The following is a 27,544-nucleotide window of genomic DNA, read 5'->3' as shown; positions in this document are numbered from 1 at the left end:
TTGGTAAATCAACTAAAAAAATATTGATCACTAAAAGTTGGCAGGATTGCAGCCTTGCCCCCTTTGCCTCTGTCACCAGCACTGTGGCAGCTCAAGGGACCCTCTGCAGCTCTGTTGTCATGTGTCCGCAGGGCTGCAGGGACCTCCCTGAGCTGCCAGAGCTGGTGAGGCGCAATCCCTGGGGGCACAAGGTGTGGGGAAAAGTGCAGTTCTGGTGGGGCAGAGCAGAGACCCCCCTGTCAGGACTGTCGTGAGGAAGAGGCAAAGACCCTAGCCATGGGGGAGATCACCCTGCTGCTGAATGGCTCCATCCCTAGTCTGGAACTGTTCAGCAGCACCCTGTGGCCAGGGTTTTGTCATCCTCATCGCAGCCCTGGCCTGAGGTCTCAGCTCCCCCAAGTCAGGGCTGCAGCCTCCGCCTCACCTTGCACCCTAGTGGCATGAGCCTCTCAGTTGTGCAGGGAGCCCCCTGCCAAGATACCCTAATCCCAACCCTTCGTACATGCTCTCTCAATTCCAGCAACAGTTTAAAAAAATCTTTAAAATAAATTATATAAATGGTCAAAATTAGAACAAAAAAAAAACCAAATTCTGCCAAGCCTAATAGTAATGTATGCACAGTGTCTCAGTATGATAAGGTACCTGATCATGGATTTTATGTTGTGCATGGATTAGTGATCTGTGACTTACATATACACATTTCACAAAGACCACTTAGTCACCATTTTCTTTAACTTGTTTTCCTAGGTCTGAGAAGGAACCTCAGTTTAAGTTTATCTATTTCAATCATATGAACTTGGCAGAGAAAAGTACAATTCACATGAGGAAAACACCCAGTGTATCACTCACGTCTGTTCACCCTGACCTCATGAAGATTCTAGGTGATATCAACAGTGATTTTACTAGGTAATCTTACTTACATTTTTCCTTCTGTCAAATAGGCCTCAGCTTTTAGCAGTGTTCAACTATTGAATTATCCTGTTTTTTCATTTATGTATATAACATAAGAACGGCCATACTGGGTCAGACCAATTGTCCATCTAGCCCAGTATCCTGTCTACCTATAGTGGCCAATGCCAGGTGCACCAGAGGGAGTGAACCTAACAGGTAATGATCAAGTGATCTCTCTCCTGCCATCCATATATACATACAATTACTGAATATATAAAATTGTGGAATAAGTAATAGAACAGATTTTTCTTTTATCTGTATCACTGTAGCCAGTTTGATACATTGAAATGTCTGTCCTGTCCCACCCTTCTGGTCTGTTTTCTTTTATGAATTTTCATGTCCCTGAGATGTTGGGCTAGATTTCAAAAAGGGATTGGACCCTTCTGTGGATATCAGGAACGTCCACAGTTGTTAGTTAATAACCAATTTTGGAAGGGTTTTAAACCTTATGTTTCAGGGCTTAAGTCAATCTCTGACTATTAGAGATCAGGATGAAACCTAATTTTGAGGGTACATAATCCCATATTTGCCTACTAATTAACATACTAAACTCTTTAAAATATGCTTATAATAAAACACTAAATCCAAGTACTTATTTGGAAAAAAAAGTCTTAGTTTCTCTTATGATGGTGGAATCAAAGCTTGTCATGCCAAACCCATGAAAAAAATGCAGAAATTGGGCTTCTTTTTGGCTTAATTGGCTTGTGAGTTGCTTGTTGGCTAGTTTTTGACTTGCAGCTTGTTGCTTCTTTTTTTTTTTTATTGGCTCCTGGCAAGCAGGGGCCGGGGGGAGAGAGGGGTGCACAGTGGGCCCACCACAGTCCCAGACTGCACGCCAGGAGGATCTAGTCATATAGAGTGTTAGGGTTCTTAGGGATTGGCTTGTTTTGGCCTAGTCAGGGTGCTACCACGTGAAAGTTGGCAACTGTGGATACCAAGCAGCTTCTTTCAAAGCACTGATGTTTGGTTGACTAGTAGACTAAATAAGTGGTTGGCTTACTTCCTCGTGATTAAATTCTCCCAAATGGAGATTGTGCAGGCTACGCTGGCACTTGCTCGCTGTATTTGTCTCCTGAGTTGAACACACCTGCTCATTTTTGATTTTCTGTCAATTATGCAATGTCACAGCAATCTGCGAGATCAGTTCACATCTAGTTTATTCATAACCCTTAGGGCAGTTAAACAATTACTAAAACTGCTCTATTTGCTGGTTATTTCTTGAGATCTTTACTTCAATATTGTTGCTTGTAATGTAAGTTATTTATTTTGCTTTTCGAGTCCCTTATTTTTGATGTTGGTACAAATTTTTCTAAGGTTTGTTTTATCCAATTTCTTTCAGAGTTGATGAGGATGAAGAAATCATTGTGAAGGCAATGAGTGACTACTGGGTGGTTGGGAAAAAGTCTGATCAACGGGAACTGTATGTTATTTTGAATCAAAAAAATGCAAACCTGATTGAAGTTAATGGTAAGGATTTTTTTTATTTTTGCTATTTGTTAAATACTGTTGGTGTTACTAAAATGCTTATCAGTGGATTTTTAGTTCTCTATTTTATATAAGATGCACTTAATGTGGGATTTTTTCTGTGCTACACCAGATCAGCTTGCCTAAGGCTTTAAGTCTCTCCTCCCTGTTTTGAAACTAAATCATCATAAATTGTCGATGTTCTTAACAATGAATCAATGATCATTATCTTACTCCTTGATTTTAATGGGAATATTTAATAAATGAAGTGCATTATTATATTTCCAGGAGGTTAAAATGCCTACTTTTCTGGATTTTGTCTTTTATAAATCAAGGCAATATATTTTCACAAAGGGCCTTAGTCATTAAGATTATTAGTATTAAAATACTGTTTTTCTCCCAAAGTGCTTTTCTACTTCAGTTTTACACTGCAATTTAAGACATACCAAGTACATGAAGAAACATGCATCAATATTACCTTTAGCCCAATTCATTTGGATAAAAAATGAGAACATTATGGGGCAATATCAACTTGAAAACTAGACAGGTTTTTTTACGAGATAAAAGTAGTTTGTTTCTACATCTGCCCCTGACCTTCCTGCTAATTATTCTGGTTTTACAGTCCTACTTCTCTATGATTGTTTTTTTCTCTCTCCTTGCTTCTGTGCGGAAGATGCACAGAAATGGGGGAGACAGATTTGCTGTACCTAAAGTGCTGTCAAATGCACAAAGTGTATAAATGATCTGGATGGAAAAAGGGGTAAACAGTGAGGTGGCAAAATTTGCAGATGATGCAAAATTATTAAAGATAGTTAAAACCCAGGCAGACTGCAAAGAGCTACAAAAGGATCTCTCAAAACTGGGTGACTGTGCAACAAAATGGCAGATGAAATGTTAATAAATGCAAAGTAATGCAGCTTGGAAAGCATAATCCCAAATATACATATAAAATGATGGGGTCTAAATTAGCCGCTACCACTCAAGAAAGAGATCTTGGAGTCATTGTGGATAATTCTCTGAAAACATCCACTCAGTGTGCAGCAGCAGTCAAAAAAGTGAACAGAATGCTGGGAATAATTAAGAAAGGGGTAGATAATAGGACAGAAAATATGTTGCCTCTATATAAATCCATGGTACACCCACATCTTGAATACTGTGTGCAGATGTGGTCGCCCCATCTCAAAAAAGATGTATTGGAATTGGAAAGGGTTCAAAAAAGGGCAACAAAAATTATTAGGGATATGGAACAGCTTCTATATGAGGAGAGATTAATGAGACTGGGACTTTTCAGCTTGGAAAAGAGATGGTTAAGGGGAGATGTGACCCCAGAAGTGGGGACAGAAACCTGAGCGTTCCCCAGCCCCGCCGCCCTGGGCCAGGAGGGAAGGCAAAGCCGAAGCCTGAGCCCCACCACTCAGTGCTGAAGCCCTTGGGCTTTGGCTTTGGCCTTGGGCCCCAGCATGTCTAACGCCAGCCCAGGCCACCCCATTAAAACAGGGTCACAACCCACTGTCGGATCACGACCCACAGTCTGAGAATCCCTGTTCTAATCATTAAGCAAGACTTGTTTAACAAGAAAAGTTTTTCTTTCTGTGAAAACAGGATAAAAGCTAAGTCCATATTTCACATGAAAAGACTGATATGTGAATTTTCAGATTGGACCTGCTGAACGAAATTGACCCACCTTTCTCTTACTAAAAATAGAAATAAGGAGTTGATATGCACCAGGACACACTTTTTTTTTAAAAAATATATAAAAAAAGTGAGAACATGTTTTAAAAGCAGAAAACCCTAACATGTATTTTTTCCCCTAGATACAGTTACAGTTCTGTCAAGTCTTCTTTTTAAAAGCAGGGTGTTTATATAATAAGTTGTGATACTATGTGCAGTTTCTGAACTCTCTCTCTCTCTCCCCCTCCTTTTTTTTTTTTTTAAACAGAAGAAGTAAAGAAACTTTGTGCAACACAGTTCAATAATATTTTCTTCCTGGATTGATCTGCAAAGGGCTGATTTAGTGAAAAAGAATCTACAAATGTCAGAAACATTTTTGTTTAACATGAAAGGTTATTAGTCATATTATTGACTGGAATAATGACAATAGTAAAGCAATACTTGCTTTGTAAGAATCAAATTTCTACTGAAGCTGTAAACTCTGATCATAAGATTTTTAGATTTTAAAATATTTATGTGCAAACCAATTAAAATCAATCTGATAATTCAACTGTACCATTCCATTTCTCTAATATTGTTATGTTAATATTTTACTGAATAAAATTAATAATTGTTACAATTTTAAGGGCCCTTTTGTTCCCTTTCTGTGCTCACCTGCATAAGAGTGGACTGGAGTGTGGGGATTTAAATTGTTTTTCTACACATTAGCATGTAAAAGGGAGGGGGAAGTACTTGATGTTAACCCTGTCATCTGAGTCTGAAGTGGCACCCACAGTAAAGGATATTGAGTTAACCTAAAATTGTCTCAGAATCATCAGCATGTAAAAGCTACACTGCACCAGTTCTTCAATACTAAATAAGTAAACTAACCTGTTCCTCTCCTGTATAAGTTGACAGAGGCTGCTGCTTTAACAATAAAAGAAGTGAAAAGGATAAGGGCCTGATCTTCCTATTCATACTTAGTAGTCATCCCATTGAAATCACATGATGCAGGATTAAGCCCAAAGATTTACTTTACATGAGTGAAATACCTGGGTTCCTTACATGCCAGTGTACATAAAATAGGTATACAGACGCTCCCTGACTTATGCAAGTGTTCTGTTCCGGAATGCCTTGCATGAGTCGAATTTTGCAAAGTCAGGAACGTATCTCCAACAATTATCCAAAAAAACCCACCTTACGGAACTTTTTACTTAAGTGCGGATTTCCGTAAATTGGGTTTGCGTAACCTGGGGAGCGGCTGTATAAGCAAAAACTTGATGCAGGTTGTATAGTTTTAAATTCCATTCAGACTATGCAGTCTCATGGTTACAAGAGTCAGCCAACAAACAAACCTGAAACGCTAATGATCTTTTAACTTTTAATGGAAAAATGTCTCCTAATATGGCATATAGTACATGTACGGAATGGCTTTGTATGTTCAAAGGTTTACACAAGTTTTATGTAACAGTTATATTGGGGTAGGCAACCTATGGCACATGTGCCGAAGGCGGCACGCGAGCTGATTTTCAGTGGCATTCACGCTGCCTGGGTCCTGGCCACCAGTCTCGGGGCTCTTCATTTTAATTTAATTTTAAATGAAGCTTCTTAAACGCTTTAAAAACCTTATTTGACTTTACATACACCAATAGTTTAGTTATACATTATAGACTTATAGAAAGAGACCTTCTAAAAACGTTAAAATGTATTACCGGCACGCAAAACCTTAAATCAGAGTGAATAAATGAAGACTCAGCACACCACTTCTGAAAGGTTGCCAACCCCTGAATTATATAATCACACTCCACAATTTCTAGGGGGCTCAAGATATCAGTAGATGGAGGTGTGGGGGAAGACTCTGGAGAGTTAAATTTCCCTCTCATATAAACAAATACAAATAATTTTATTGGCATTCATTTCCTAGAACCTACATTGCAATGTTTAGATTTTACAGACCTAGAAAGTAAATCTCATACCTTAAAAATGTTAACAAGCGCAGACTTTACTCACAACTTTATTATTGCAACAGTCAGCCTAATTTACTTTTTCTTTTTCTTCACACCTGCAGAAACCTTGCTAATGACTGGCTGGGGCAGAATCACTACTTCTTCCTTTGCAGGAAGTGGCAGCTGTGTAGCTGAATCCTCTGGCTCTTTAACCAGTGTATTATCTGTCTCTGCTTTTTCTGCTGCAGCTTCTTCTTGTATTTTGGCCTCTTCGGCTTTCCTTAGGGCAATAAGCCTATGCTCGCACAAACAAACAAAGTTTACACTTGCTTACCACTGCGACAAATTCATGCAAACTTATCATAGGCTAAAATGATTTTGTTTTGCTTAAGTAAATAGAGCCATACTGCAATTACATGCAGAATGAATTGCCTAATGAAAAATGTGATCCTTTTAATCCTTTCCTAAAATGTGTGTTCTGTGTAGTTGCTACTTCGCAATCAACTATTGTTAAGCTTCATGTATCATTGCATAATCCAAGCACATTTTTAAAAGGAAAAATTATTTACCTGCGATCCTGGTTCTCTGAACATATCATCTCGTTAGCACAAGACTGCTCCCCTAGCTCTCAAGTTGCTTTTTGACCCCTGAAGGTAGTGGTAGCAGTGCAACATGTGAGGTAAGCTTTCCTAATAGCAAATCTGTGCAGCGCATAAATACTACTCTCTGAATGTTCCAGTCAATTCTTTTGATTATGCAGAAGGCAAAGCTCCCATAAAAGAAAGTAATGCCAGAACAGTATAAGGACCTATCTCCACTCCAAGTTGCATTTGTTTAATTAAATTGTTTGATTAAACTAGTGTAACTATGTGGAGACAGTGTTCTGTGGTTTTAACTTGCACCTCTAAATGTACAGTTGCAAGCTAAACCAATATAAACAGTTTTAAACTAAGTGTCCACCTGGTTATGCTGGTTTAACTAAATCCCCATAAAAAATCACAATAGTTATCTCCATGTGTAGCCCAGGCATACTTTTTTTTTTAAGTACTTCAGTAAAGAAAATGAAAAAGGTACAAGGGAAAAAATGTCAATAAGTAACCACCAAGTTCTGAGAGGAAGTGGGCAGAGGAATGACAATCCTGCAAGATATTTTCAGGGAAGCAGAATTACAGGCAAATAATTTTCCCTTCTGTACAGGAGTCGCGCTCCTTCAGAGAGTCTCACTCCTTCAGAGCTCAGCTGCAGCAAGGACAAGGAGGGCTTTTTGGGAGAGAGGACTAATACTTCTCATCAGACACAGAATACAAAGCTGTAGAATGAGCCCACACCACAGAAGCAAATGCCACGCAAAAATATTTGACCAACTGAAAACGAGGGATGTCCTGAAATTAAAAAAATATTTATTTGTATGAAGGTGAGAGAGTTTGGTCTTTCCTACCTTGGAAACAAGTGCTGGAGCGCAGAGAACCTCAAAAGGGAATCCCTTTTGGAGCCTGAATTCAACCAATAATGCTTTGCAAACGTATGAAGAAAGGAAAGTGTAGTTGCTTTGCATGTCTGTGATAGTAACAGCCATTAGGCAGGTAGTGGTGGGCACAGACTCTAGGTCATGCCAAGGCTCACTCAGTTTCACACCAGTTACGTCATAGCAATGCAAAGCACAGAAGACATTGGGTAAAATTTTTGTAAGTGCCTAAGTTCCATTTTCAAAAGAGACTTTGGTATCAAATTGAAAGTAAATGGGACTTAGTGACTTAGGAGCTTTAGGCACTTATGAAAATTTTACCCATAGTCATTTCCCACTTAGCTGGTGTAAAAGGAAAAAGTTGTGTGGTCTTTCTCAGTACTTTATAGAATCGTAGGGCTGTAAGGGACCTTGAAGTCACCTCGTCCAGCCCCCTGTGCTGAGACAGGACGAAATAAACCTAGACCATCCCTGACAGGTATTTGTCCAACCTTTTCTTAAAAACCTCCAATGACGTGGATTCCATAACATCCCTTGGAAACCTATTCCAGAGCTTAACAACTCTTATAGTTAGAAAGCTTTCCTAATATCTAACCTAAATCTTTCCTTGCTGGACATTAATTCTTATCCTACCTTTAGCGGAGACAGAGAATTGATCATAGTCCTCTTTATAATAGCTTTGAAGATTGATTTGAAGATTTATCAGGTCCCCTCAGTCTTCTTTTTTCAAGACTAAACATACCCAGTTTTTTTAACCTCTCCTCATAGATCAGGTTTTCTAAACCTTTTATCATTTTTGTTGTTCTTCTCTGCACAATTCGTCCACATTGTTCCTGAAGTGTGGTGCCCAGAACTGGACTCAGTACTCTAGCTGAGGCCTCACCAGTGCCAAGCAGAGTGGGACAATTACCTCTTTTCTTGTATTGGACACATCTGTTAATACAGTGTGTTTTGCAGCTGTGTCACATTGACTGATATTCAATTTGTGATCCTTTTCAGCAGTACTTTGCCTAGCCCATTATTCCTCATTTTGTAGTTGTCCATTTGATTTTTCCTTCCTAAGTGAAGTACTTTTCATTTGTCTCTATTGAATTTCAGCTTGTTGAATTCAGACTGATTGTCCAAAGTGCTTGCAACCATTCCCAGTTTAGTGTCATCTGCAAATTTGATAAGCATACTCTCCATTATCCAAGTCACTAATGAAAATATTGACTAGTGCTGGACCCAGGACTGACTCCGTGTAAGACCCTCCTAGATACACCCTCCCAGTTTGAAAGAGTAGTTATCAAAGGTTTGCTGTCAATCAGTTGTGTACTAATTTATAGTAATTTAATCTAGCCCACACTTCCCTAGTTTGCTTATGAGAATGTCATAATCAGTGGTTTGAGCATTGGCCTGCTAAACACAGTGTTGTGAGCTCAATCCTTGAGGGGGTCATTTGGGGATTTAGTCAGGGATTGGTCCGCTTTAAGCAGGGGGTTGGACTAGATGACCTCCTGCAGTCCCTTCCAACTCTGATATTCTATGCCACTATAACACAAAGATTTTTTGGCTCCCAAGGACAGCATAATATCAGGGTAGAGGTGTATTAAACACCTCAGCTTTCTTGATGTCATCAGTTATTAGCACTCTTTCCCCACTAAGCAAAGGACCTACGCTTTCCTTTGTCACTCTCTTGCTTCTAATATATTTAAATAACCTCTTCTTATTGCCTTTTATGTCCCTTGCTAGAGGCAACTCATTTTGTGCCTTAGCTTTTCTGATTTTATGTGCTTGTGCTATTCTTTTGTACTCCTTAGCAATCTGTTCACATTTTCACTTCTTGTAGGATTCCTTTTTGATTTTCAGGTCATTAAAGAGCTCCTGAGGGAGCTCTATTGACTTCCTAGAAATGTCCTCTCTTTCCTTCCCCTCAGGATAGCGTACATTTAATACTGTCTCCCTGAGAAACTGCCAGCTCTCCTGAGCTACTTTTTGTCTTAGATTTTCTTCCCGTGGGACCTTACCTTCAAGTTCTGAGTTTGGTAAAGTTTGTTTAGACCTGTTCTACACAAAGTTTTTGAACGGGCCTAATAACTATTTTGGCTAGGGGTCTGATCTTTTTACCAATGTCATGTAGGCCCTAGTGTAGACAGTTATATTTGTGTACAGGTCCTTGATACCAGTAGAGGTAGAATATACCAGTACAGATATGGACTCTTAAGAACTATGTCCACACATAGGGGTTATATCACCTTAACTGTACCTGTATAAAGTGGTATAACTTGTATGTGTAGACAAGCACCTAGTCTGCTCTAATTAGAACACCAATGACCTTTCAGCATAGAACAGGGCCTCATCATGATCTATGTGGGACGAACACTGGCAGGACAAAAGGTTCGTTAAAGTGAAATGTTGACATGGCCATGGAAGGAAAGTCAGCTGGATCTGCAATACCCCCTTATCCTTGGAAGATATGATACAATGTGGATCAGTTGCTAGGGCTTGAACTCATTCCTTCTGTAAACTGAAATCACTGCCATTGGGAAAATGATCATTCATGAACAAAACCTAAGCCCTGAGGAACTGACTGATTTCAAAAGTAGCTGAGTGTTCTATGGAGGGGTTTGAAAAATATTAAACCCCATGTGAACCCCTGGTGACAAGGGGTTGGCGTGATATATTCAGATTGCAATGAGCTAGGATAACTGAGACTAGCTCCTGATAGACAGAAATAGCTGCCAAATGTGCTTCAGAAAAGAAGACAGTAATCACACAGTTCCTACACAGGGCCTTTCCCCTAAGTGCCAGGGGTAGTAGTGTGTTGTATGTAAACATTTTCTTTTTCATCTCAATTTCTTTCTGAGAAAACCTGGGTAACATTCTATGACAAATGAAAATAAATTGATTACTGTAGTCTAATGGTTGCACTATATAAATCAGTCATCCAATAGAGTATTTTGAAAGTAGCTAGTGGCTATGATTTATCAAAGAGCAGAGTGACAAATTTCCCAAATCTTAAATCTTCAAGAACATGGTATCCGTGTAGGACCTTACTCTAGATGTCTCTAGGTGTAAAATGAAGCTTTTAAATTAATTAAGACTCACTTTGCTTCCTCTTCAGTTTTCAACTGCATGGCTAATTCAGCATCCCGTTTCCTATTTTCTTCTACATTTTCTTTCACCACTTGAGCATGCTTGTAGGCAGGAAAGAACTTGTTCACAAAAAAGATGTACATCTGATTCAGCCACAGACTGAGTTTTTCCTTCTGTTCGTTTTTTGCTTTTTCTAGTTTATCTGTAACAGAACCATTTACGTTTTAATTGTAGTTTAACCTACTTAAGAATATATTTGGCTCATTCTAAGTTGTAATCAGTACAACCAACTCCTCCCCATCCAGGATGTTCCAGAATTCTGACGGCAACCAAAATAAAAGTGTGTCCTGTGAAGCTGCTAGGCTACTATCTAGGTCTCCAGGCTCATAAGAGGCATATGCTTTGTTCCTCTGCATGGTGTGGAAGGGAGCCACGTTGGAGGAAATGTTCAAAAACAACACATGGGGTAGACTGTGGCAGCTATATGGTAGCATCATTCCCTTTGCTGCATAGCTGCCACTTGCTGACCTCTGTGCTGGAAGGCTATGAATAGAGTCAGAATCTATTGTTTTCGCTTGAACTCCAGCATAAATGTGTTCATTTAGTATTAAATTACTGCTACAGCAATTCCATATCTACAGCTGTTTTACGCAGGAGAGGTGGGGAGGAAAATGATTGTGTGAAGATGCCAGGTAGGACAAAGTGTGGTGGGTTAGAAGTGCTGCAAAACCATGGACATAACTGTCTCCAGCTGATCCTATAGAGCCCAGCCTCTGCTCCTTTAAGATGCAAATCCCCATCCCTTTCTGCATATTCTTTTGTGAGAAGGAGATAGCATAGTCCAGGATATGGTGAAAATCCTGGTGGCTTGGTGAGGTCAGTTTTTCTCCTGCTGGCACTTGCCCCTCTAACAGCAGTGCCCTTCCCTTAAAAGAATGTATATGAATAAAAACATACAAAGAATTCAAAAACACCTAAAGCAAAAGTAAAATTAATGGACCTTAGTTCCTATGGCACAACACAAAATGCATCATGCTTGAAGGGCATCCCAATTTGGGATTCTGGTATCCATTCTCAAGTCCAACTTGAGTTGCTCCTACATACATATGCAATAAAATTCTACAGTTGTATTCTTTTTATAACAATAAAGATGGTTGCTGAACACCTTGTCTGCTTGTACTCTTGTGTTTGTGACACCCCCCCCCCCCCGCCCATTCGTATAAGACTTTTATAGCTATGAAGAACAACAGAGCTAGGATTCCCTAAGCAGGCAAGAGGGAGTCAATGTAGGCAAATGAGAGATGCAAGGATCAAGAGAAGCTAATGAGAAGTGCCATGTGGTGCACTAACAGGAACCCCACATACAAATTATTCTTTTCTGGCTGACACATTATGTAAATACTGTGATACAGAGACCCCCTGGCAAAAAGTCCCCCGTTCTTTGTAAACAGCTCTCACCTCAGCTCTGACACACTCATTACACCCAACACATATCTTGAAGGGTTTTCATCTATATATGATATCATGTGAGGTATCTACAGAAAGCTCGTAACTTGTCAAGACAATCATTGTGCAATATATGTACTGGTAATATTTAAGGAATAGTATATTTCTATTGAAAGTATGCCTTATGGACTTGGTCATAAAAATGAAATAACAAAAGGGGTAATGTGCCTGAGGCCAGGCCTACACTAGTTATAGCAGTATAACTATGTCATTCAGGGATGTGAATAATCCACATCCCTGAGCAACATAGTTATACCAGCCTAACCTCCAATGTAGACAGCACTATGTCGACAGGAGAGCTTCTCCCGTCAATATAGCTACCACCTCTCCTGTCAGTGTAGGAGTGTCTTCACTAAGGGCTTGTCTACACTTACATTTTATAGCGCTCTAATTTTTTGGCTCAGGGGGGTGAAAAATCTGCAAGTCTGAGCGCTTTAAAGTGCTAGTGTAGATGGGCTCCGAGCACTTGGAGCTACTCCCCTCGTGGAGCATTCCCACAACAGCGCTTTGAAGTTTCCAGTGTAGACATACCCTTAAGCACTACAGCTGCAAAGCTGAGCTGATTTAGTGTTTTAAGTGTAGACTTGCCCTCGGTGGTGGTGCATTCAAGCAAGAGGGAGTTGTCACTCTTCCTTAATCAGCTGGCAAGGTAATGAAAGGTTCAATTCACTACCCTTGCTCCCTCCTACAATTATCAATGGAAAATCATTAGCGGCACCACCAAACAATCAAAACCTGTTGGAGGTGATAAAGGAACATTACAACGGACAGAGCTTGGCCCAGACCTTGAACAGAAACAAAAGGCTGTTTTCAGTATAACACAGAGAGGGAGAAGTACTCTGGATCCAACACTGAAGAAACACCTGGGGAGCAAGGCTGTTTTCATGAATGTTTGGGTCCTGGTTCCTGTGAAATCAGCCACCTCTGCAGAAAACTGAACTTTTTGGGGAAAATCTACTTTATCAGCTAGGAAAAGTAACTATCGATACATGTAGACCCAGGCTCGCGTTTTATGATTCTTTTGTATTGTAAACACTTGTTTTCACCACACTCTTGTTTCTAGTTAAATATTTATTCTCTCTCAAATAAGCCGCCTTCTATTTTATTATATGTGCTCACAAGTGCTATGTAGTTTACAGGAGGGGTGGCTTAAGGTAAAACTGGTGAACAACACTGCACCTTTGGGTGCAGAGGATCTGTAATTTCTGTGGGTAGCCAGTGTCAGGGGCTGGATAATACAGGGGTAACACTTCAAAGGGACTCAAGGATTAGGGTGCACTTATTTTTAACCTGCAAGGTGAACTTAGCCCAGAGGAGAGTGCGTGAAGGGCTGGTGGTGTCAGGGAGCTGACAGCCAGCTACCACAAGAAAGACACCCTTTTGCTAGAGGCAGGGGGTGACTCTCGGTCCTGGGTACTCTGAGAACCACCAAAAACGTCCTCTGGTTTGTTATATGGATTTTCTTTCTCTAGTCAATGACGATGGAACAGTCCTACACCTGTAAATAACAATATGTGCCTTCAGTGAGAATTGAAATGTTTTTTTTAAGTTTAGAGTACTCTTCTTTAAAATAAAAACTAGGATTTTTTAATTGTGGAAACAAACATGGAAAGAGAATCTTAAACATCTTATTTCATTTTTTTTTAACAGTGAAACTCACTCTATTGTGCTGGATGTTCTTTTACTGCCCTCTTGTGACAACAACCTAAAGGATTAGGAGCTATTCAATTACATTTTTTTTCATTGGTACCAGATCTTCAAAACTACTTTACCTGCAAATTCTTTCAAGGGGTTGCTGAGCACTTGGCCTTGTTCTGCATCCAAATCTGTCAAAGACTGAACTAACATTTCATCTTTGTCATCAGGAGACAGCTGGTACACTGTGTTTGAGGAGAATGTGACATTTGGAACTGCAAAGGAAGAAAATAAAATTACATACAGTGACCCAAGAACCTGTGCTGCCAACTGGCAGAGGGCACTGGGATACAAAGGGGTACAGAGATCCCCTGGATTCACCAAAAGCCTGTCAATGCAAGGTCTTTAATGGAAGCCTGTGTCACAGTGGTCATCATAACTATTGCAAGATCTATGTAATAGAAAATATGTGAGGAGTTGTGTATATACTAAAAATGTTCTCTAAATCTGTAGTTAAAAGCAGATCACTCAAAGGCAGCATGTCTTCAGACAAACTTCTCCAGATGGACGGTGGGAAACATTTATCTCCATCGTGGACTATTGTACAATAGGAGTCTATTAACAATCTATGTTAAATGCTAATGAAGAGCTAGCTGAGACTTGAGAGAGAAATTAAGAGGAAGAGGTAAACAGCAGAGGGAGGTGGGGGGACTCTATTTGGAGATGAACATCAAAGGTCTGTTCTGGTATATTTCGGGGGAGGGAAGGGTGCAGAAAGACAGCCTGGCATTCCTTCAATCTGTGAGGTGCCAGCACACTTCGTCTTGTGAGAAGGGATTTCAACCAAACTGCTTGAAAACGCTGGGGAAAGAACTTGGGGTAGGTTATCTTGTAGGAGATAGAGGAATGCCATGCGAGTTCAGTTTCAGCTCTAAAAATGGTATTATGCTTTATTTGTAACCATTTGTTCCCATCTCTCACATTGATTTTTATTTGAATCTCTATTTTTTTTAAATCAATTCCCATTTGTTTTATAATTGAACACAAGCACTTTGTGTAATACAGGAACGGTGATCTTGGGTAAAACTAGTAAACTGTGGTACACTGCTCCTTTGGGAACAGAGGATCTGGGATTTCTGTGGGTATCCCGTGATCGTTTAGGGACTGGATACCACAGGGGGACACAGTGAAGGGACTCAGGGACTGGGGTGCATCTGTTGTCAACCTGCAAGGCAAAGAAAGGGCTGCTGTAGTCCACAGAAGACGGCTTGAGTGGCTGACAAGCTGGTTGTCTTAGGCCTAGTCTACGCGGTGGGGGGGAGGAGAGAATCAATCTAAGTTACACAACTTCGACGTACTTAAATCTACTTACTGCGGTAAGTCGACTGCTGACACTCCCCCGTTGACTCCACCTACACTTCTCGTTCTGGTGGAGTACAAGAGTTTACGGGAGAGCGCTCGGCGGTCAATTTATCGCATCTTCACTAGATGTGATAAATCAACCCCCGCTGGATTGATCACTCCGGAGGTAAGTGTAGACATGCCCTTAGGGAGCTAACACCCAGCTAGTACAGGCAAGATTCCCCCACACTGGAGGCAGCTGGTAACAAGATGACACTCAGCCCTGGGTGCCCCGAGAAGCATCACACATACTAATAAGTACTAATGAACACTTTAAGAACCTTTTATGTCTCTGTATTAGGTAAATATAAACTGACACCTATCAGTCCAGCTAATGCTGGAGTTCGCATAGAATTTTGCACTGGAGAAAAGCTCATTTCCCTCAGAAAACAACTGGGCTGGTTTTACACTTCTGTTTTCATCTCAAAGTGGCTGGGACAGAGAAGGGAAAGTTGAAAAAAACTTTTTTTTAAGCTTGAAAAGTATATTATTTTACTATGCTATTTTATCCTTAATCATGAACCTTACAATATAATTCATGAACACAAGCTTCAGCTGTGTGATGCTCAAAAGCTGAACTGACAACAGAGTGGTACAGAAGGCAGTCTCAGACTCAAGAAACACTTTGAGGACATTTAGCTGTAGTATTGGAACAAACTCTTGGAAAGTATCCAGATGTGCTCTTTCAAAAGGCCTTACTACTACTCATTCCAGGAGGTCAGTTGGTGATGTAAACTGTAGAGTAAAGCAAGTCCTGTTTATATTAGGGATCTGTGTGGTTTTTGATGGAAACAAAAGCACTGTAAACATTTCTACACAGACAAATTCATGCAACATTAACATTGCTCTAGTGAATTTCCTACCAACACAATCCCTAAAAGTCAAGGAAACCACCAGGTAAGCCAATGTTACCATTCAGACCAGCCCTTTGTTCATAGAGCTTACCACCCCATCATCAAACAGATTCAAACATAGGCACTTGGACTTGTCACCTCCGTAATATGTTCTCTTGCCCTTCAGACAACCACGCACGATGCACACATCCATCCCTCAGTCACACTGAAAATCTTAACTCTGACCCCAACCAGATAAATATATTTGATCAATACTGAAAAATGCTGAAGTCTTGAGTTAAGGGCATGCATGCAAGCATGATTCTGAGGACGTGTGCAGTACAGGTGGCTATTTGTTGCAAGCGAAAGGGTGGGGGAACATATCAGTTCAGCTTGCTGATTAAGATATGTCTAGCCTGGTCTAGATGTTAATGGTGCCATTAACTGCCTATTTCCTGGATTTTTAGTGTTTTGGTAGAAAAAAATGGTAAACGTGTGTTGGGTAAGAAAAATCTGGGAGAGAGGGGAATTCAAGAGTGCTGGCAGGGCTAAGGGGGAAGAGCAGCACCTCCAGGCACCAGAGATGATCTCTATTGGCTTGCTGGAGTGAGGTGGGGCAGGGGTGGAAATGCCCCATGCTGTGAACCATAGCAAGCAGTGGAGGGGCATTTTAACCTCCAGAAGCTAACGATTCTCAGGCTCCTCAGACAGCTCAAGCTGCAGCCCTCAAGCACTACCTAGTTCATGGACTGGCTGGTGCATGAGGAGCCAGGGACTTGCTAGTTCTGCAGGAAGAGTACCCACTGTCACCCACCGTGCCTGGCTCACATCATCAGGACTCCATGGGATTCCATTCCAAGTCCCTCAGGTGGAGAAGGCAGGGAAATGTTAGTGTTTCCCTGCAGCACAGAAATGCTCCTCAGCCCCACCTCCACTTGCCGCCTCCTCCTCCTCCTCCCTGCACACTCTGTGCATTTGCCCTGGCACCTAGCTGTACCTGGCTCCACGCCCTGTTCCCTTAGGTGGTCTGGTCTCTCTCCCTAGATCAACTCTCCAGACAAGCCATTGACCAGCAGTAGACCTGGGGAAACTTCCCCAGCCATCCACCAGCACCTGCCCCCCACCCCCATGCTGCCCACAGCGAGCCTCCCTCTCACCTGTTCCAGCTCCTTCCTTTGGTGCCCGGCAGCCTATGACGGAAGCATGTTCCACAATGGCTTCTAGGGTGAATATGAAAACAGTAAGTGTGGTCATTTTGTCTAGACAAAGGCACATTGAGTTGGTGCAGGATTAGCTAGTGTGGGGAACGAGCAGCCTGGGGTTATTCAGACAGACTCTAGGGAATCTGAAAGAAACATTAGACCAGGGACAGGCAACCTGCAGCCAAAGGCGGCACATGAGCTGATTTTCAGTGGCACTCACACTGCCCGGGTCCTGACCACCGGTCCGGGGAGCTCTGCATTTTAATTTAAAAAACTTTATTTACTTTACATACAACAATAGTTTAGTTATATATTATAGACTTATAGAAAGAGATCTTCTAAAAACGTTAAAATGTATTACTGGCATGTGAAACCTTAAATTAGAGTGAATAAATTAAGACTCAGCACACCACTTCTGAAAGGTTCAATAAGGAGGGATAGGATTCTAAAACCACAACTGAATGTTGTGTGAAAAGGAGCTTGGAAATTCAAGCTTGTCCTCCTGATTGAAATGGTACAAATGTGTGAAATTAAATGTTAGATTAAAGGATTTAAACCCTGCTTTAAATGTAAAACTAAATGCAGCCTTCACTCCATAATAAAATACACCCCACTATACGAAGTCTAAGATACATTTTTAATTAACTTGGGAGCGGGGGGTCCTGTGAGAGCAATATTCTCTTTCTCCCACTACCGGTAATAGATGCTAACAGCTATTCTGTAGTACTCACCTCTCTCTTTTTCAGTAGATTTAAAAGTCTGTCTGGAAGTTCTGTATTCTACTGCAGAGTCCTTGGATTTAAGCTTGTGTTGGAATGAAAACAGAAATCACAAATATAATCTTTGAATTTCTACATTTTTCTCGCACGTGTTTCCATCCACAAAGCATTTGGAATAGCAGCACCTACTACATTAAGACACAGGAAGCCCCCAATACAGCCAATTCTGCAACCTTGCCTGCTGTAGTCAATATTTAATAATACTTGGAACTATACATGTAGTGTTTTACATTTTCAAATTCTTGTACAAATATTAGCTAATCAAACCTAACCATATCCTTGTAATATCTTGCAAGGAAATAGGATTATATCTGTTTTACAGAGGGGGAAACAGACAGAGGGATCAAGGCCTCAATCCTGAAATTGGCTCCATGTGGGCATACTCCAGTGGCCATAGGAGTCCCGCTTAAATTGCGGGGATGTGTCTGTGCTGAGCCAATTGCCAGATCAGAGCTTAAGTGACTTGTCCAAGGCCACACAGTAAACCAGTGGCAGAGTTACGACTAGCCCACAGAAGTACCTGATTTCCAGCTGTATCCTCAGTGCACTAGACCATGCTACCTACCAAAGCTGCCATCTACAGTAGCTTTTTAATAAGCTTTTTAGCTGGATCTTCTTGAACTACAGGCTCACAGAAGATGGCTGCCATGTTCCTTAGAGCCTTGTTGAAAATAGAGGTCCTGTCCTTACACATGTCCTTCTGAGGTAACTGTTTGATACCATTAGTTGTCCTGTCCTGTTGAAGTAAAGTAATGAAACTCCTCTACTGATTATATTACTTAGTAGGAGAAACTGCTGTCTCCAGAAACTCTTTACAAGTGCAGCTAAAGAAAGAGAGAGATTAATGGAGGATGTGAAGAAAAATAGAGAGAGAGAGAAAATATGATCTTCCTCCTTCCAAATTTCATATCATGCAGCTTCTTTGTCTTGCAGCCTTACATTATTGTCCTTCCCTCTGACAAGCAACTGTAAAATAGCAATGAGGAGTTCCACCTCTATTGTCTCTCTGTGACTCTCAATGAAGTTTAGTCTGCTCACTAAATGCCAGAGCTGCTTACTAAATGCCAAACATATCCTAGGATCTGAGAGTCAAATGGAAAATTTTCCACCTCATAATATGGAGGGGGGTATTATTATTACTAAAACTCATTCATACATCTTTACATCAACAGTAATAACAATTCTGCAAGCCAAATTCTGCCCACAGTTACAGCTGCACAACCGCATTGGAGACACAGCTTTGTGCAGTAGCAACAGAGTTGCAGAGATTTTCTGGGGGCAGAATTTGACCCTGCCATTTTGGAACATAGTTTTGGAATTCCTTCTTTGAGAGAATGAATATACTCCTGCTTGTGCACCTTTATTGACTCCGTAGCGTTAACAGGAGGAAAGAATAGTAAAAGCTTATTCTTTAATCATTAAATAAGCAGCTGAGACCCAAAATATACACAGGAAACAGATGTGGTGAGTAAGAAGGTCCCATTTTCAGAAATTAAACATTGAAAATGTAGTATGTGCTATCAGAAATACCAACAGATTAAAATTGGGGTGATCTTACTCGATGCCTCCAAGTCTCTTTGACCAGTTCCCAGCTCCCTGCGTGCAACTGAATCCACAGCTTGGCTCCCCTGTGCCCACTAGTCCCAGCTATAACTTCTGTGCCCCATGAAGGGTTATCTATAATTTAACTCTTCAATGCTTTCTTCCTGCTCTAGTTATTAATTATGTCATCAGCTGCCCTAGAGGAGACAGTATTCTAAACACAGGTCTTTGCAGGTAGTAATGGAAGCAAGCATTTACATTTGCTAAACAAAATATATCTATTTTAGATCTACACATGCATGCAGGCACACACCTGTATTCTATTAACAACAGATGAAATCCTGGCCCCATTAAAGTAAAGGGCAAACTCACTTTGACTTCAATGGGGCCAGATTTTCTTCAAAAGTATTTTAGATCTCAAACTACTTACAACTTTAAAAAAAAAAAAAGTCATGCCTGTCTGCCCCCTGCCTGAAAAAGCAAAAATGATGGTCCTTTCACTTTCCTTTTCAGAGCACCTGTTTTACCGACCTCAGGTTTCTTTATTCTATTATCAGGTGACTGTGCTAGCTTGCTTGAAGACCTTGTAGTAATGTAGTAGTGATTTGTCTCAGAGGGTTCATGGCTTACCTCAGCACTGATCATACTTCTGCTATGAATGGACTAATACAAAATAAACACAAAAGAGATGGTGTTTTCAGCATAATCCAGTACAGTTTTGAAAACAGTATTGTAACTTTATCATGTTAGAAATCAAACTCAAGCATGCAATTACATGAGCAAATGGTTTACACCCTCTGAAGCTAGAAATAGCTAGGCCAACAAAGCATCAAAATGGCTAATGGAAGCAATAAACATTCTGTGCGTCTAATGTAGCTATTGTGTTTGGGTATTACATACAGTGGAACCTATGGGTGCTGGAACAATTTGTATAGTGAGGGTGCTGAGAGCCATTGAACCAAACTGTAAGCCCTGTATATAATGGAACCCACTTAAAGCCAGGGGTTGTGGCAGCCCCCACAGCACCCATAGTTCCAGCACCTATGGTGGAACCCTATTCTGGTGAAGTAATTTTTCACAACACTCTCTAAAAATGTTATTGTGGATTCCATATTCATTGTCTCCCACTAATTTCCAGGTAGAAATTGCTCACTTTGCAAGTAAAGATATATATTTTTTCTAACTGATAGCATTGCAAATTCAGCATAGGCTCTGAGAATCAAGCTGGGTTCCTTCTGTATTGTGCATCATTGCTAGTAATAAAAGATTCTACAGAGCAAATTATGCCCTCTACCAAATTATATAAACCAAATTATGCCCAGCTACCCCAGGCCATCTCCACTGCTGTCAGTATTTTTGCACAGGTGTCACTGAAAGCATCATTTGATCTGTAGAATCTTTAACTGTTTTTAAAGAAAAAACTATCAAGCTGTCTGTGAAACAGTGAGACTAATTGAAAATAGAATCTACAATGCCATTTTTACAGGGTCACTTTTTAGAACAGAGCTGCACTTTATGGAAAATAGGCACTTGTCTCTTATCATGTGAACTTCACTCTTCAACAATGTCCACCCATTTGTCAGCTTCTCACACAAATATCTGTGCCTTTTTCCATGCTGCCAATTACGCCCTCTCTGAACTGATCTGAAAAGCCACTTTCCTCTGCCAAAATGCTTATAGGAAATCAGCCAATTAATAGTGGATTAAGGGGCAGATGGGCTGCACATACTTTATATATGCAGAATTTATCAGGAAAAAAGTCTAAGTGTATATAAAAATTTTATACATTTGCTTGGATCCCTTTCCTCCCAGTGTGTCACTTATTTTCTTGAACTGTAACCTCCTTGGGGCAGGAACTATATGTTTGCATGGAATAGAGGGATCTAATTCATACATGTTTGCATGGAACCCAGAACTATTTGGTCCATTATTGAGACCTCTAGATGGGTACTGTAATATAAATATTAAATTATAACATAGCATACGAAGTGCAACATCATTAGTACCTGAAATGAGTATTCTGGGTGCTGCAGAATATGCCGTGCCCCTTCTGTGTAATCTTCAGTTCTATAACCATTTCCTTCTTGATTTACAAGATCTACTTGCTGCTTAATCATATCATTGGTAACATATAACAGGGCGCAATCAAGGAGAGCTTCAAAGAATTCAAGAAAAACCAACTAGAGTAAAATAATAATAATAATAATTACTTCATCTCTGTAGAATCTCATCTTTGAGGACTAAGCATCTAATCCAGCAAAGCATTTCAGCAGATGCTTAATTTTAAGCACATAAGCAGTCCCATTGACTTAGCCCTGGTCTACAATACGAGTTTAGGTCGAATTTAGCAGCGTTAGATTGATTTAACCCTGCACCCGTCCACACAACGAAGCCGTTATTTTCAACTTAAAGGACTGTTAAAATCGATTTCTGTACTCCTCCCCCGTCGAGGAGATTAGCACTGAAATCGACCTTGCTGGGTTGAATTTGAGGTAGTGTGGACGCAATTCGACAGTATTGGCCTCCGGGAGCTATCCCAGAGTGCTCCATTGTGACCACTCTGGACAGCACTCTCAACTCAGATGCACTGGCCAGGTAGACAGGAAAAGGCCCGCGAACTTTTGAATCTCATTTCTTGTTTGGCCAGCGTGGCGATCTGCAGGTGAGTGCAGATCTCATCAGCAGAGGTGACCATGATGGAGTCCCAGAATCGCAAAAGAGCCCCAGCATGGACCGTACGGGAGGTACGGGATCTGATCGCTGTATGGGGAGACGAAGCCGTGCTATCAGAACTCCATTCAAAAAGACGAAATGCCCAAACATTTGAAAAAAATCTCAAAGGGCATGAAGGACAGAGGCTATAACAGGGACCCGCAGCAGTGCCGCATGAAACTTAAGGAGCTGAGGCAAGTCTACCAAAAAGCCAGAGGCGCAAACGGTGGCTCCGGGTCAGAGCCCCAGACATGCCACTTCTATGATGAGCTGCATGCCATTCTAGGTCGTGCAGCCACCACTACCCCACCCCTGTGCTTTGACTCCGTCAATGGAGTAGTACGCAACAGGGATGTGGGTTTTGGGGACGAGGAAGATGATGAGGAGGAGGTTGAAGATCGCTTCCTTGCTGTGAGCTGAGAAACCGTTTTCCCCGACAGCCAGGAACTGTTTCTCACCCTGGACCTGGAGTCAGTACCACCCCCCGAACCCAGCCAAGGCTGCCTCCTGGACCTGCCAGGCGGTGAAGGGACCTCTGGTGAGTGTACCTTTGTAAATATTATACATGGATTAAAAGCAAGCATATCTAATGATTAATTTGCCCTGGCATTCGCAGCCAGTACAGCTACTGGAAAAGTCTGCTAACGTGTCTGGGGATGGAGCGGAAATCCTCCAGGGACATCTCCATAAAGCTCTCCTGGATGTACTCCCAAAGCCTTTGCAAAAGGTTTCTGGGGAGGGCAGCCTTATTCCATCCTCTATGGTAGGACACTTTACCACGCTGGGCCAGTAGCACTTAGTCTGGAATCATTGAATAACAAAGCCTGGCAGCGTATAGTCCCGGTGTTTGCTGGCATTCAAACAACATCCATTCTTTATCTCTCTGTGTTATCCTCAGGAGAGTGATATCATTCCTGGTCACCTGGTTGAAACAGGGTGATTTTATAAGGGGACATTCAGAGGTGCCCGTTCCTGCTTGGCTGTTTGCCTGTGGCGGAACAGAAATGTTCTCCGCTGTTAGCCACGCAGTGGGGGAAGGGGTGAAGCGATCATCCCAGAGAATTGGGTGTGTGTGGGTGGGGGTTTAGTTGGGTTTGTGCTGCATGTTAACCCGAAAACCTCAGCCCTTCCTCCTTTTAAATGGCCAACCCATTTTAAATGGCCAATCCAATGGTTTCTTGGTATGGGAAATGAGGGCAGTGCTGTTTGAAACCATTCCCACATGTTACGAAGGTTAAAGAAGCCAAAGATTGCTTCTTACCATGGCTGCCTGCAAGCCAAATTCTGTTGCCTGGCCCTGTGTGAAAGATCTCTCACACCAAACCGGCATACCTCAGTAAGAGGCAAAATGCAACCTTCTACCGATAATGCGCGTGGTGTTTACAGTGCTCATAATTGCGGCGGTGATCTGAGCGGGCTCCATGCTTGCTTTGCTATGGCGTCTGTGCTGAAAAAAGTCACAAAACAATTGTCTGCTGTTGCTCTGATGGAGGGAGGGGCGACTGACGACATGGCTTACAGGGTCGTCACACAGAATGGCCCCCTCAAGGACTGAACTCAAAACCCTGGGTTTAGCAGGCCAATCCTCAAACCACTGAGCTATCCCTCCCCGCACTATTCATGGAGGGAGGGAGGCGGGGGGAGCAAATGAATACAGAACAAATCTGGTCTCTTTATTGTTTTGATCCACTCCATCTCTCTTATACATCTTAGGCTGGCAGCAGATAGTGCATTATGAGTGGTACTGCACTGTCTGCTGCCAAAAGGCAACGAGCTGCTGCTGTGTAGCGCTGCAGTACTGTGTCTGCCAGCAGCACCCAGGAGACGTACGGTGACAGTGAGCTGAGCGGGCTCCATGCTTGCTGTGGTATGTCGTCTGCACGGGTAACCCAGGAAAAAAGGCGAGAAGCCATTTATTACCGTTGCTTTCACCGGGGGGGGGGGGCGGGAGGGGAGCCTGACGACATTTACCCAGAACCACCCGCAACAATGTTTTTGCCCTATCAGGCATTGGAAGCTCAACCCAGAATTCCAATGGGCAGCGGAGACTGCGGGAACTGTGGAATAGCTATCCACAGTGCAATGCTCCAAAAGTCGATGCTAGCCTCGGTACTATGGACGCACTCTGCTGATTTAATGGTCTTAAGTGGGGACACACACAATCGACTGTATAAAATCGATTTCTAAAAAATTGACTTCTATAAATTCGACCTAATTTTGTAGTGTAGACATACCCTTAAATTGGATTGTTCATGTGCACAATGCTTAAAGAGCTTACCGAATCAGGGCCTAATAATCAATAATGATCATGACCCTTCTTCTCTGTGGAAAACTGATCAGAACCAAAGTCCTATTACATTACTATATGCTATTATGACATTAGCAGGTAATATACAGTATTACACATTGCATACAATTGAATGACAATGCAGTACTGCATCATCCTCCTGGCTAAGTTTTTGCTACACTTGGCGTTAAGGCTCAGGGATATTTCTCTATCTGGCGGACAAGGGAATGGTTATACTGTTGTCTGGAATGGACAGTGTTTTGTTGTATGCATTGTGCCTAGTGTCTACAGTAAAGGGCATGTAATGGATTATTTAATAACAAAACAAACTACGTCCATCCAAGCTACCACAAACAGGTATTTATAACAAATTCAATAATGTAGATTGCAGTAGACTGCAGTTGGGTGAAAACTAATTCCTTAGGGGTGAAATTCACCCATCCTGCACAACGCTTGAGTGCAAAAAGATTTCTACAGGGACTGAGGGGATGAAAGTCTCAACCTGCAGGCTGGCTGAGAGACTGCAATAAAGTTCCTCCACAGCCACTGCTCCTGCCTTGCAGGCTGGAAGTGCAGGCACTGCTGCTCACACCCCATGTTCAGGGTTCCTGAGCCAGCAGATCTGCACGATTGACGATCTCACTAATCAGCTGATGATCCAGCCTAAAGGCTCCTAAGTAGCAAGAAGTGCAGAGATCTCCCAGTGCAGCCATTTCATCTGTGCACTCCTGTGCAATTCCCCCATGGAAAATAAGTGGTGCAAAGAGTCCTGCACAACTATGCACTGTTGTACTCTCAGAACATATCCCAGACATCCAGTGTGCAGTCACAGGGCATAGAGAACACATTTGCAGTTAACTGTCCAGTAATGGGAAGGGCATGATAATGAGCAAACCATGTAACAATGAGAAGTATGTGGGATAAAATAACCCAGATGATATATGATGAACAAAGGAATATCAAGATGGAACGCTTAATGATCAGCTCCATTTCTTGAATATAAACAACACTATTTTTCTTCTTTTCTGGAAGATATGATGGTACAATTCTATTTGCTGACATCTTCTAAAAATAATTGTAATTGATTCTGTAGCAATTACCTGCTGACGATTTGCATCATGAACTTTTTTCCTTACATACCTCATGCTGTAAGTTGCTGTCATCTCCATCGCGTACAAAAGGATTGTCCTTTACCAGTATTTCCACAATTTTTGTAGCAGTTAATTGTTTGCTTAACATATTTAAATCCTGTATGTCAAAAAGGTCAAAAGTTACTAGTACTTGAGACATTTATAAATATGGACCTGATCTGGCTCCCTTTGAAGTCAATGTCAAAATTCCCCTTGATTTTAGTGGAAGCAGGATTGGTCTCTCACAAAATAATTCATGCTATATAGGATAAAATCAGGGCCTCACTGAAGTCAATAGGAGTTTTGCCATTGACTTCAACAGAACTAGTATTCACTTATATCATATGTTAAACCCAAAGTTCAGGAAAGTTCATCAATTAACTATCCCCCTGGATCCTGCTGACTTAGATACACCCAACAGTTACCCATTTCTCTGTCTGCCAGTTTTATTTTTTTTAATTCCACTCTGCATAAAAGAAGGGGTGAATCAGTAAGTGTTTCCCATAGGAATGCAGAGGAGTCTTGCAAACAGGCAGCTGATTTCCAGAGGTGTAAGCAGGCTTGATTTTTAATCATTAAGGGCCTGATCCAAAACCTACTGATATCAATGGGAGAACTTCAATGTGATTTGGATCAGGCCCTAAATTTCAGGGGCTCTGGGAAATAATCCTGTATCCACAATGCTTTACCATACTTCAAATGACATAAATACTGCATTTAAAAATATTGTTTATTGAATGTTATTTTATTTCTGAATCTGTCAGCCTTGGACTTCGGCAGACATTAATTTTTAATCAGTAACAATTAGTATCTACCTTTAAAAAAGCGTTAGTGAAAATATTTAAATTGAATAAAAACATTAAAGACTCAAAATGGAGTCTAAGGCATAGAGGAATCAAAGAATTTGGAATTGGATCCTCCATACAGTTAAGCATGTGAGCAACTTTATTCTTGTGAACCATATCTTTGAGGCCAATAAGATAACTTATGTGAATACAGTTACTCAAGTTCTTAAGTGTTTTCAATAGCAGGCCTTTAGTGAAAAGAGTTTTAAAATGTCACTGTGAACTAGACAAATAAATTAGTACCTAGACACACAAATCAAAGTATATAAGATTGTTACTTTCAACATCCAGAGGAAATGTCTCATTTTCATTGTGGGTTCATAAGGAGGTATGGTGCTTGGTCTACAATAAGCCCTGTATATCTCCCAGCATTTATCAATGTAATTAATTGCACAGACAGTTTGTTGTTGTTCACAAAATAAAATGCCTGTAGAATTGAAGTGGGAAAATACATAAGTTCAAATAAAACTTGTTTAATAACTACTAACAGCAATTGATTCTGCTTAGCACAGAAAAGTGTTGCATTACTTACCTTGTATATGACAAGCATTGGGAATAATGTTTTTCATCATCATTTCTGAGAAACACTTAAACAGATATGGACCTTTATCTCTATGGTTAAAACAAAGTTTTATATTACATCTTCCTTTTTTGCACACCAGGTATTATCAATCATTATTTGATTCACAAGTGCAACACTGGATATTTATCCTGTAAAAGTTATACTGTGGATTTTTCCTTGACAAATTTTTCCGTGAACTATGTTCTATCCCTAAGGACTATTTGCAATGCTATCACATTGTGAAGCTCCAGAAGATTTATTTATTTTCCTGAAGCCCAAAGCAATGGATGTATTTTATACAATTTATAGGCATATTGGATGGGATTTTCAAAAATGACTAAGTACCTTAGTAGCACAAGTCCAACTGAAAGTCAGTATTTTCTTTTTCCTCCCTTCCTCTGAACAGATTATCTACTATATTTTACATAAAGCAATACAAGTCAATTTTTTTTATAATTACCCATTATAAAGTATACTGACCAGCCAAAGGCACTCATATGTCAATAAAAACAGGAGTACTTGTGGCACCTTAAAGACTAACAAATTTATTATATGTCAA

At 41.0% G+C, this 27,544-nt stretch overlaps 2 protein-coding genes across 6 annotated transcripts in view; one reads left to right on the top strand and one right to left on the bottom strand.

Annotated features, from left to right (window-relative positions):
• CCZ1 (CCZ1 homolog, vacuolar protein trafficking and biogenesis associated) overlaps window positions 1-4,711 on the top strand; it is a 28,389-nt gene extending 23,678 nt beyond the window's left edge. Inside the window, exons 13-15 of the mRNA XM_044979624.1 lie at window positions 748-906; window positions 2,291-2,418; window positions 4,355-4,711. Of these exons, the coding sequence (XP_044835559.1) occupies window positions 748-906; window positions 2,291-2,418; window positions 4,355-4,410 (343 nt within the window). The 3' untranslated portion in view covers window positions 4,411-4,711. The remainder of the gene's footprint in view (window positions 1-747; window positions 907-2,290; window positions 2,419-4,354) is intronic.
• The window catches only part of LOC123343967 (radial spoke head 10 homolog B2-like), a 60,653-nt gene that overhangs the window by 15,907 nt on the left and 17,202 nt on the right, over window positions 1-27,544 (bottom strand). For 3 of the 5 annotated variants that reach the window (XM_044979620.1, XM_044979621.1, XM_044979619.1), the window contains exons 13-22: window positions 26,956-27,035; window positions 26,702-26,850; window positions 25,589-25,696; window positions 21,456-21,629; window positions 19,981-20,112; window positions 17,860-17,932; window positions 17,084-17,146; window positions 13,830-13,967; window positions 10,564-10,753; window positions 5,738-6,306 (exon numbers count right to left, since the gene is read on the bottom strand). In XM_044979620.1, coding sequence (XP_044835555.1) covers window positions 6,105-6,306; window positions 10,564-10,753; window positions 13,830-13,967; window positions 17,084-17,146; window positions 17,860-17,932; window positions 19,981-20,112; window positions 21,456-21,629; window positions 25,589-25,696; window positions 26,702-26,850; window positions 26,956-27,035 — 1,309 coding nt within the window. In that variant the 3' untranslated portion in view covers window positions 5,738-6,104. Of the gene's footprint in view, window positions 1-5,737; window positions 6,307-10,563; window positions 10,754-13,829; window positions 13,968-17,083; window positions 17,147-17,859; window positions 17,933-19,980; window positions 20,113-21,455; window positions 21,630-25,588; window positions 25,697-26,701; window positions 26,851-26,955; window positions 27,036-27,544 lie in introns of those variants that run through there. The other 2 variants (XM_044979622.1, XR_006572420.1) reach the window with 2 other exon arrangements.

This window comes from Mauremys mutica, chromosome 11 (genome assembly GCF_020497125.1).
Source record: "Mauremys mutica isolate MM-2020 ecotype Southern chromosome 11, ASM2049712v1, whole genome shotgun sequence".
Lineage (NCBI taxonomy): Eukaryota > Metazoa > Chordata > Testudines > Geoemydidae > Mauremys > Mauremys mutica.
This window is presented reverse-complemented; position numbering and strand designations above follow the sequence as displayed.